The sequence below is a fragment of the Somniosus microcephalus genome, chromosome 11, assembly GCF_052327205.1.
Source record: "Somniosus microcephalus isolate GS21.2 chromosome 11, FLI_Smic_1.0, whole genome shotgun sequence".
Taxonomy (NCBI): Eukaryota; Metazoa; Chordata; class Chondrichthyes; order Squaliformes; family Somniosidae; genus Somniosus; species Somniosus microcephalus.
The window spans coordinates 10373735-10385753 of NC_140997.1; the positions used below are offsets into that span (position 1 = coordinate 10373735).

A 12019-nucleotide genomic window follows, 5' to 3' on the forward strand; every position below is an offset into this window, starting at 1 on the left:
TAGCTTAGTGCCGCAGAGGGCGATGTGTGTGCGTGCGTGGTCAGTGTTAAGTTGATCCTTGAACCTGTTGCTGTGTACCAGGTCATTTTAAGATTTTCAAACATAAAAAATATTGCATTTACAAAACAGAAATGGAAACATTTTCTGTAATTTGAAGTTTTGCATCCTTTTAAAACAAAGCAGTCAATGCATTTGACTGATAATAAATGTCAATATACACAGATACTCAATCGAGCATTAAGTGTTGCAAAATGAGGGGCAGCAAGGTCAATAAAAGAAACCAATGGTCCTTTTTAGGTTTTTGAAAAATGTATAGGTTTTATTTTATTCACATTCTGATGTTTGAAGAAAACTCCAGACAATATTTGTCATTTTAAAATATGCCACTCTCTTGCCACAGAACAAAACGCGAGGATTGTGGGTTTTTAAAAAATGAGAAAACCAGGTCAAGGGACAAGGCTCATAGTTCAGGACTCCACCAAGGCTGAAAGGAGTAGGAGAGTATAGATGGGATAAATGAAGTACTGGTTAAGAAAGCAGCACCAAACCTGGGTTTTAAAAGCCTGCAGATTGTAGAAGGAAGGGAAGAATGAGGGAGGGGAGGAGTACTGGGAAGGAATGAGATAGAATAGATGTGCATGTGAAGTAATGCATGTTCTCCGGTACAATAACAAATGGTAATTTGCTAAAAGAGATGTGGCTTTAGAGGCTGCTACAAATACAGTCAGTTCGCGGGCCTGGGGAATTCCAGGAAAAAGGCTAACCAGGCAGGTTATGGTCAAGTCCCAGGGACACCTGCTATACTTTTGATGAGATAAGATTGTTTTGCAGCATGGGGTGCAGTGGGGTCATTGATGGGGAAGTATTGATTCTGCAATATCTCTATATCATAATTACTGATCAGAGAGGGGCAGTGATGGGAGTAGGGTAGCTGTACAGCCACCTTCATGTCGTGAGGGGGGAGGAAACAAAATTTAAAAAAATATTCCAAGTTAAATCTGGTTATACCAAAGCCTAGACAATAATATCAGAAGCTGTCGAAAGAATACAACACTCTCGCAGCAACACAAGGTTCTGGCAGCCACAGTCTACCACTCCCTCCCTCTTCACGTTACATGTAGGGATTAAGGCATGTCCTGAAGTTCAAGGAAATCCAGCTCATCACGCCAGTGGTTGACATAGATGTTAATTTCCAAAACTCGCTTGCGGTTACGGGTTATTTCGTCTACACGCAGCTGCAAACAAATATAAATAAGCACGTTACTGCGTTGCAAATGAAAACGTTTATCCGTTTATTCCCCACTCAAGGTATATTCTTTCCTGTGTAACCCTCCCTTCTCCAACCCCATAGTAAGAAAGACTTACATTTCTACAGCGCTTTTCACGACCACCGGACATTCCAAAGCGCTTTACAGCCAATGAAGTACTTTTTGAAATGTAATCACTGTTGTTAGGAAACGTGGCAGCTTATTTGTGCACAGCAAGCTCCCACAAACAGCAATGTGATAATGACCAGATAATTTGTTTTAGGGTTGAAGGATAAATATTGGCTAGAACACTGCGGATAACTCCCCTGCTCTTCTTGGAATCAGTGCCATGGGATCTTTTACTTCCACCTGAGAGAGCAGACTTGGTTTAATGTCTCATCCGAAAGATGGCACTTCTGACAGTGCAGCACTCCCTCAGTACTACACTGGAGTGTTAGCCTAGATTTTTGTGCTCAAGTCTCTGGAGTGGGACTTGAACCCACAACCTCCGACTCAGGCGAGGGTGATACCTACTGAGCCACAGCTGACACTGTACTCGCCTCTAATTGAGAAGGTGCTCAGAGACCTGTTCGGCCCATGTGATCGCCTGGTCTGGTTTTGATCGCCTGAGGGGGATGGAGAAGTAGTTTCCAGAGCATTTTTCCCTTATAGGCCTGGGTTCTTTGCCTCCCCCAGGAGATTACATGGCTGTGAGAGGAGAAAGTGTTTAGTAATGATGCTCCGACCATCATGAGGCTTGATGGAGCAGCTTGTCTTTTCCTGGCTGTCCCACTTTGTATGTTCTGTGTCCTACTAAAGATGCCCAGGTGTCAGTAAGGGATGTCCATACACAAAGGTGAGTTGACAGTTTTCCTGATTTGCCCCTTATTCCTCTCCTGCTATGGAAAGCACATGGCTTCCAGTTGGTGCCTGTCTAAACAGCTTCAGCTGAGATTGGAAACTAACTGGCTCATGGGAAGAAAAACAGCAGCATAGCCTTGATGTAGCTGCAAAAACATATGGATGAGACGTTAAACTGAGGCCCTGTCTAATCTCAGGTGGACGTAAAAGATCCCATGGCACTATTTCAAAGACAAGCAGGGGGAGTTCTCCCCAGTGTCCTGGCCAATATTTATCCCTCAGTCAACATCACTAAATCAGATTATCTGGTCATTAGCACATTTTTGTGGGAGCTTGCTGTGCGCAAATTGGCTGCTGCGTCTCCTACATTACAACAGTGACTACACTTCAAAAGTACTTCATTGGCTGTAAAGTGCTTTGGAACATCCTGAGGTCGTGAAAGGCGCTATATAAATGCAAGCTCTTTCTTTAAATCTAGGGCATTTATGGACATGATAGTCCCATGTCATGTATTTACTTTTCTGAGCTATCAGTAGTTACCCTATAGCTATTTTACGTAACTGGAAGTAATGTTCAATCACCATGCATTTTGAAGAGATGCTGGTTGCCGTAGTACAAATCAAGCTGGAGGGCTGTGCCTGTTCATCTGAACCGTACATAAAAACAAACGCACAGCTAAAGCACTCGGATTGTCCTTACCTTCTCGATCATATCCATGACCCAGCTATTTGCCCTCGTCACCATTGTGTCTTCTTGGTTGTCAATCTTAAGCAGGTGCAGGTCATGTGAAGCATTAACTGTATTGATGACTGTATCCTTATCTATGAAAAGCTGTAGAAAGAAACAAAGAAAACATTTTATGTGCTGAGAAAGCATCTCTTTGGAAATAAAAAAAAATATTTGCATTTATATAGTGCTTTTTAACATCTTCGGCATGTCCCAACGTGCTTCTCGACGAATGAATTACTTTTGAAGTGCAGGAGGAACTAATGATCGCTGCAGAAATGAACTGGTCTTTCTCTGGGAACAGTCGCTTGGCACTTAGTTTGTCATGTTGCCTTGACATGAGCTGTGGGCCGAGAGAGAGTTGGGTGGGTGGTGTTGGCTGTAAAATGATGACCAGAACAGGAGTGGCAGATTGGTCCCTGGTAATCATGTGAACAACACTGATTACCTGTCACATGGTTAGCACGGACCAATCAAAGCTGTGGGACATAGAAACATAGAAGATAGGAGCAGGAGTAGGCCATTCGGCCCTTCGAGCCTGCTCTGCCATTCAATGAGATCATGGCTGATCATCCAAATTCAGTACCCTGTCCCTGCCTTCTCCCCATATACCTTGATCCCTTTAGCCTCAAGAAATATATCCAACTCTTTCTTGAATATATTTAATGAACTGGCCTCCACCGCCCTCTGTGGCAGAGAATTCCACAGGTTCACCACTCTCTGGGTGAAGAAGTTCCTCCTCATTTCAGTCCTAAATGGCTTACCCCTTATCCTTAGACTATGACCCCTGGTTCTGGACTCCCCGGCCATCAGAAACATCCTTTCTGCATCTAGTCTGTCCAGACCTGACAGAATTTTATAGGTTTCGATGAGATCCCCTCTCAATCTTCTAAACTCCAGTGAGTATAAGCCCAATCGACACAATCTCTCCTCATACGTCATTCCTGCCATCCCAGGTATCAGCCTGGTGAATCTTCGCTGCACTCCCTCCATGGCAAGAACGTCCTTCCTCAGGTAAGGTGACCAAAACTGCACACAATACTCAAGGTGCGGTCTCACCAAGGCCCTGTACAACTGTAGCAAGACATCCTTGTTCCTGTACTCGAACCCTCTTGTTACGAAGGCCAACATACCATTTGCCTTCTTAACCGCCTGCTGCACCTGCATGCTTACCTTCAGCGACTGGTGCACAATAACACCCAGGTCTCGTTGCACTTCCCCTTCTCCCAATCTATTGTCATTCAAATAATAATCTGCCTTCCTGTTTTTGCCACCAAAGTGGATAACCTCACATTTATCCACATTATAGTGCATTTGCCATGTTTCTGCCCAATCACCCAACCTGTCCAAATCGTACTGGAGTTTCACGACATCCTCCTCACAGCTTACCCTCCCACCCAGCTTTGTGTCGTCTGCAAATTTGGAGATATTACATCCAATTCCCTCGTCCAGATCATTAATATATATTGTGAACAGCTGGGGTCCTAGGACTGATCCTTGCGGTACCCCACTAGTCACTGCCTGCCACTCGGAAAACGACCTGTTTATTCCAACTCTTTGCTTTCTGTCTGCCAACCAGTTCTCTATCCAAGTCAATACCTTGCCCCCAATCCCATGTGCCTTAATTTTGCACGCTAATCTCTTATGTGGGACCTTATTGAAAGCCTTCTGAAAGTCCAAATACACCACATCCACTGGTTCTCCCTTATCTATTTTACCAGTTACATCCTCAAAAAATTCCATAAATAAAATCTTATTAGCAGATCTCCCGTGATGTTGCTCATGAAGGGTTGCTGTTTTATAACAATAAATAATAATAGGGTTGTTAGTAAAAAAAAGCAAGAGGGAAAGTATTGTAGGAATTATGACATTTAAAGGAAGTGTGCTATATGCAAGACTTCCATTGAATAGTTGAATTATTCCAATATTGTAAATTGCTACATAATCACCCAACAGATTAATGTTGTAAATTATATAAACTTTAAAATTACAATGCAAGTACCTCAAAGGACAAAAAGTGTGCGTCTAATACAAAATGAAAAACATTCAACAGCATTTAAATGGTCATCCAATGTTTAACCTCTACCGACCTTTGAGTGGGACCAGGCAGACTGGCTGTACTTGAAGTCATGTGGAAGCTGGCTGCTGCATTTGGGATTGGGCGGGTCAGCGAGCTAACGGTTGGGCTTGGGATCGGTGGTGGGGGCGTGGCCGGAGCTGCAATACTGGGGTGAGCCTTAGTGGGAGGGAGCACGCAGAGCAGGATGGACCTTGTTGGCAGGAAAGGAGGCTGGGTAGAATAAGGGTTGGGGTGGAGTGTGTACTTGTAATGGTGGCTGAAACAAGGCTGAATTGTTATCTCATTGATCTGTGGCATCACATCAGATTGGAGCTGCTGGAGAGGCGGGTGTGTGGAGTGGAAGTGTCACAGACTTGCATAGCGTCTACAGCACAGAAACAGGCCATTCGGCCCAAAAGGTCCATGCCGGTGTTTATGCTCCTCCCACCCCTCTTCATCTAACCCCATCAGCATATCCTTCTGTTCCTTTCTCTCTCATGTCTTTAGCTAGCTTCACCGTAAATGCATCTAAGCTATTTGCCTCAACTACTGCTTGTGATAGTGCATTCCACATTTTCCCCACTCTTTGGGTAAAGAAGTTTCTCCTGAATTCCTTATTGGATTGATTCATGACTATCTTATATTTATGGCCCCTAGTTTTGAACTCTCCCATCACACCTGATGCCAGGGAGGGAAAGGGGAAACGAGATGGAGTTGGGCAAGTGGTGTTGGTTGTAAAATGATGCTCTCACACATCTCCAAGGAATCAGTTTCAGAGGAGCATTGGCAGAGCCTGTGTTCATGCCACCCACCCATGCTCCTGTAGGAGGCCAAGGGAATGGGAGAGAAAAAATATCTTTCAGAAATATCGAACGTTGCATTTTCTGAAGAATGCTCATCGCTCAAGGCTATAGAAAATAACATTTTTGCTTTTTCAAATATAAACATGGAACGTCATTGTGCAGGAAAAGCCCTAATCTTACTGCTCGGAGTTCATCTGGCATTTCCTCTTCCCCCTCATTCTTTCCCATCTTGTCATAACTGCTCATGGCGATTTCCAACATGTTCTCGTTGTAACGGTTCTCCATGTCGCGACATTGAGCTATTGTAGGTTATGTTAAGGTTCCAAGGACAGAAGTGGATTCTCATTTCATTCAGAAATGTATTGAAGACTTCTTCTGAAGGCACTGACTTTTGCTGGGTACTGTTTTGGGTTAGACCTCACCTAGGTGGCTACTTTTCACGAACGGCAGTGTGTCAGCGTGCTGCTGATCATGGAGGGTACAGATCCTGCCTGATCCTGTTCTAACCTGACATCCACACTTTCCAGCAGGAATCAACGGACAGCGATCAGACGTAGGAACCCTGACTGATCTTTCCCTTCCATAGCCTACACGGCCAATTGTAGTGTCTTAACTGTTGCCCCTGCTGAGACCAGATACTTCCACACCTGAGGTTTGAACCTAGGATCTTCTTGGTCTGTGTGGTTTAGTACTAGACTATATGGCCCACCTTCCTACTGAATATTGGGGGGAGCTCTGGTTGTAAGATACCCTAGTCATGTATATACATATATATATATACGTACGATTAGGATTTGGTTTAAACTCATATGATTAAGGCAAAAGCAAAATACTGCGGATGCTGGGAATCTGAAATAAAAACAGAAAATGCTGGAAATACTCACCAGGTCAGGCAGCATCTGTAGGGAGAGAAACAGAGTTAACGTTTCAGGTCGATGACCCTTCGTCAGAGTTCTGACGAAGGGTCATCGACCTGAAATGTTAACTCTGTTTCTCTCTCTCTCTACAGATGCTGCCTGACCTGTTGAGTATTTCCAGCATTTTTGGGTTTTATTTCATATGATTAAGGTTTCTGCTCTCTTTTTACTTATAACTGGCTTGTGGATTTGTACTGTAGCTAGAAATAATGAAATGGTTAAAGTTGTTCATTCCCAGGATGCTTTAGATCTTAATGTGTCAGGGTACAATTTAGCTGACTGCTGTTTAGCTTCTGCTGAAAGTGCAAGATTCGTGTCGGTTTGACTAAACTTTGTCAATAAATTGTGAAATGAGATGGGCCCAAGATAGCGATAGGATGCGGGTCAATGGGCCAAGATGATACCAAACTCGTGTTTTGTAGGAACTACCTCAGTTCTGGGGGTCTTGTTTACAACAAACTCTTGTCAGGCCACAATGAATCACCTCGGACAGTGTGCGTGACTAGAGGTCTATAAAGACCTTGAGCTTTTCTTCACAATTTATAGAGACAGGATCGAAAGATTCGATGAAGGTTACATCTCTACCTGGGGAAAAACGGGTTAGTTGCATTTATTTCTCTGTACAACTGCTGCTTAGAGACATTGCAAGTGCCAAAGACTTGGTTGAACAAATGAAAGGTTTACGTTGCAACCATATTTGGTGTCAGATTTGAATTCTCTTGCACTGTGTGGATTTTAACATAGCCATTTTGGAGGATACACAAAAGGTAGCTGCTGCATTGCATTTCTATGGGAAGAGAATGTGATGTTCCACAGAAAATGCTCCACATTTCACCCAATATGTGGCTAAATTAAAATGTAAGTTAATTGTCTGAAGAATCATATTAAATGTAGTTTGATATTGTATATATTATAGTACAAGCGAGTTTTTCATTGAAGGGCAGAAAATTGGAAGGAAGATTTGATGCAAGTCTAAAATTCTGAGCGGTGTGGATAATGTCCACATAAGCAGATTATTTAACTTGGACTGTGAGCGCAGAATCAGAGAATATAGCTTCAAAATCAGTAGGCCTCAAGGAAGACTAGAGATTAGACACACCTGGAGGACTGTGTACAGTTTTAGTTTCCTTAACTAAGGAAGGATATACTTGCCTTAGAGGGAGTGCAACGAAGGTTCACTGGACAGATTCCTGGGATGGGGGGATTGTCCTATGAGGAGAGATTGAGTAGACTAGGCCTATATTCCCGAGAGTTTAGAAGAATGAGAGGGGATTCATTGAAACATATAAAATTCTTAAGGGGCTTGACAGGGTAGATGATGGGAGGATGTTTCCCCTGGCTGGGGAGTCTAGAACTAGGGGTCACAGTCTCAGAATAAGGGATCGGCCATTTAGGACTGAGATGAGGAGAAATTTCTTCACTCAGAGGGTTTTGAATCTTTGGAATTCTGTACTCGAGAGAGCTGTGAATGCTCAGTCGCTGAGTATATTCAAGACAGAGATCGATAGATCTTTGGATACGAAGGGAATCGGGATATAGGGGATAGTTGAGGCAGAAGATCTTACTGAATGGCGGAGCAGGCTCGAAGGCCTACTCCTCCTATTTCTTGTGTTCTTAGTAGATTTTTTTTGTCTCAGACTAGTGGACACTTGGCAATAGTCGCTGATACTATGTCAATTAACATTCAAAAAAATTCTTTTTCCAGTTTTGAAGAAGGGTTCAACCCGAAACGTCAACTTAAATTTCTCTCCACGGATGTTGCCTGACCTGCTGAGTTTTTCCAGCATTTTCTGTTGTTATTTCAAAAAAATAAATATCTGATTAGGATCAGGATTAAAGGTTATAAGGATATGCTGAGATGACTATGCCACAGTTTTGCTGGAATATCTTTTGAGGATCAAGGAGCATTTATGCAGAACATTCCCTCAGGTGTCTAAATGGAATGGGTAGAGTCCATGACAGGGTAGCTTGTACCTGTCTTAATGGGATCAATGACCTTTTCTCATTCCACGCTTTCTTATGTACTGAAGTTAACTTTTGCTGACAATGAAGTGTTTACGTCAAAGGATATAGAGCTTGTACATTTTCAATGTAAGTTGAAACCATTTCTGAAATATTTCGTTCAAACTCCCTGGTTGTTTCCTGCAAAACCAAACAAAAAAACAAGGCATTAAAACCAGCAGCTGAAACACAAATATTGCAAACTGACAAGCATTTTGCTCCCCTCTCAAGAATCTCCCTAATACACTGACCTCACTGTATTGAAATCAAGACTCAGTCTTCTACTCTCTCTCATTCTGCCCAAGGGCTTCAAAACAGTGGAACTCCTTCACCTCCTTTAGCCCATTCCCCCTTCCTCCTACAATCATAGCTTTAAATCCCAAGCTTGGTCTTACCTAGTCACTACCCTCTGATGAGCAGGTCTTCTCTCTTACTCTTCAACCTTGATTTAGTCCTGCATTGGGGCTTTAGCCATTCACTTGCGTTTCTCAATAAAACATATATTTTTCCACTCGTTTATGGGAAATTTCAAGAGGCATGAAGAAAAAAAAAAACAAGCACCCAACAGCAAAACACTGCAGTGTGAGCCACAAGCACAGAGCTGCTGGAAATTCCCTGCAATGTCATGCCGCCAACTCCTACTCAAGCAAATAGAGTGGCCAGGTTCTGTTCATTTTTTATTGGGCGACAGTTAATGAGAAGGTTCAACATAAAATAAATACAGAATACTATACGTCGAGTACCTTGGTTTTATCTCCCTCCAGTTTCTGCCCCCACCTTGATAGTGGTGACTTATGCTGGGGTACTTCACAAGCACCAGCAACCCTCTGCTACCTCACCCAGCGGACATTGTTCAGGGGAATTCCAGACAATGCAGGTTGGCAATTCCGCCCCCCACCCCCATATCCTGGGTTTCAATCCTGTCCACGTCTGAAATCTGCACACTTGCACTTTCCAGTTGGAGGTCATTCAGGAACAGGGACCCTGGCTCATTGTTGCCCTCCCTAGTTCAAGGACACTGAGATCACCTTACCTCTGCCCTGCCATGATCAGCTCACTCAGAACAGAGCTCCTCAGTACCACACCATTGGTTGGTTTTAATATAATTAGATATTTGGGGGGATACACAAGACAAAGGGTAACTTTTATACTGAGTTTCTATGGGGAGAGATCGTGATGTTCCAGAATGTATTTGTAATTGCAGGTTGCTGATTTTATAGCAGGAATTATTTATTATCTGATTCAGTGAATGATACGAGGGCATGTCATTTGCTGAACCAAAGTACTGTACATTAGGGAAAGATAAGTGATTTGTTTTCCTAACTCGTTTATAACCTGCGGGCTATGTAGGATTAGATTTTACACCAATAAGCTAGTAAATTAAATCTTTGATAAAAAGAGACTTCTCGGGCATAAAAGGCGGCTGCCACAATGCCTCACACAGGAGTTGGATCCAGATTCACGCTTGTTCCCTCCACATGTTGAGCTCACAACTTGGAAGTATAGTGAACAGTGAGGAGGAGCGTGATAGACTTCAGGAAGACATAGACAGGCTGGTGAAATGGGCGGACACGTGGCAGATGAAGTTTAATGCAGAAAAGTGTGAAGTGATACATTTATTTGGTAGAAAGAATGAGGAGAGGACATATAAACTAAATGGTACAATCCTGAAGGGGATGCACAAACAGAGAGACCTGAAGGTGGCAGGGCAAGTTGAGAAAGCAGTTAAAAAGGCTTACGGGATCCTGGGCTTCATAAATAGAGGTATAGAGTACAAAAGTGTGGAAATTATGATGAACCTGTATAAAACACTGGTTCGGCCCCAACTGGAGTACTGTGTCCAATTCTGGGCACCACACTTTAGGAAGGAAGTGAAGGCCTTAGAGAGGGTGCAGAAAGGATTTACGAGAATGATTCCAGGAATGAGGGACTTCAGTTACTTTGATAGACTGGAGAAGCTGGGGTTGTTCTCCTTGGAGCAGAGAAGGTTGAGAGGAGATTTGATAGAGGTGTTCAAATTCATGAGGGATCTGGACAGAGTAGATAGAGAAACTGTTCCCATTGGCAGAAGGGTCGAGAACCAGAGGACACAGATTTAAGGTGATTGGCAAAAGAACCAAAGGAGACGTAAGAAAAAACTTTTTTACGCAGCGAGTGGTTAGGATCTGGAATGCGCTGCCTGAAAGGGTGGTGTCGGCAGACTCAATCACGGCTTTCAAAAGGGAGTTGCATAAGTATCTGAAGGAAAGAAATTTGCAGGGCTATGGGGAAAGGGCGGGGGAGTGGGACTAGCTGAAGTGCTCTTGCAGAGAGCCGGCACAGGCTCAATGGGCCGAATGGCCTTCTTCCATGCTGTAACCATTCTACGATTCTATGACAATCTTGGCCAGGTTGCTGAGGGCAGGGTGCTGCAGATGTCGTCTCAAAAATGAGGCATGCGAACCAACCTTTGAGCCAACAAGCAAGAAAACCAGCAAACATACTGCAAAAAACAAAATGCTAAATAAAGGTTGAAAGCCAAGGAACTGGTGCTCGATAACTGGGGCAAGTGCCTGAGATCCTGCGATTTTTCTGCACTTGCTGTGTGGACACAAATTGCCCGAGTACCACAACTTTGCATAACAAGTCTTGGAAGCAGTGAAAATGGCATTTTCTGAACATACTTGAATGACAACAAATCACTTCTCCTAACTAAAACCAGGCAGAAGGTGGTGTGGGCCGAGTCTCGAACTTTTCAGTTATAAGATGGCTCAGCTAAGAGTGGAAATTCAGAGTGTGAAGAATTATTGCTTCCAGCAATGTGTGAAGCAGCGAAGTAGTGACCAGACACTGTATTTTCTTCACGTTTAACCATCTCACTCATAACTGCAGTAAGGAATCAAATCTGATCCCTGGTCTGTCCTGAGTTCGCTGATTTCAGCTGGGACACCAGTGGGGTCACTACAATTGACCTGAGTGTTCCTGGACTGAAGAGGGGGGAAAAAACATCCAGGAATCCAATTCTCCATTGTCATCCTGACGTTCCTGCTGGGAAGTGCACATGTACATGTCGGGCAAGGGCAGGATCAGAGTTGGCTGTGACCACCTCATGGTTGAACAGCTCGTCAATGCTCAATGTGTCTTAGTTCACGCATGGAGAAAGTCCTTATGACTGAGGTGCTAGAGGCCAGCTAGCACCTGTAGACCTGTGGAACAGTACCTCAGTAAGCAATTAGCAGTGGAGGTTTAAACTTTTGTCATTTAATCACTCCTGTCCACCGCCCTATCAATGACCTTCCCCATTGGTTCGTTCCTCCCCCCACCCCCTTCTCCCTGACTCTGTACTTGCTTATAAACTGTTAAATCTCTAATTCTTCTAGTTCTGATGAAAGGTCATCGATCTGAAACATCAGCTCTGTTTCTCTC

The 12019-nt window shown here is 43.6% G+C and overlaps 1 protein-coding gene across 2 annotated transcripts in view; it reads right to left on the reverse strand.

Annotated features, from left to right (window-relative positions):
• Positions 1–298: 298 nt before the first annotated feature.
• The window catches only part of drc3 (dynein regulatory complex subunit 3), a 46636-nt gene continuing 34915 nt past the window's right edge, over positions 299–12019 (reverse strand). For both annotated transcript variants that reach the window (XM_086000179.1, XM_086000178.1), the window contains 4 exons: positions 8689–8755; positions 5877–6004; positions 2808–2939; positions 299–1235 (listed from right to left, as the gene is read on the reverse strand). In XM_086000179.1, coding sequence (XP_085856305.1) covers positions 1125–1235; positions 2808–2939; positions 5877–6004; positions 8689–8755 — 438 coding nt within the window. In that variant the 3' untranslated portion in view covers positions 299–1124. The remainder of the gene's footprint in view (positions 1236–2807; positions 2940–5876; positions 6005–8688; positions 8756–12019) is intronic.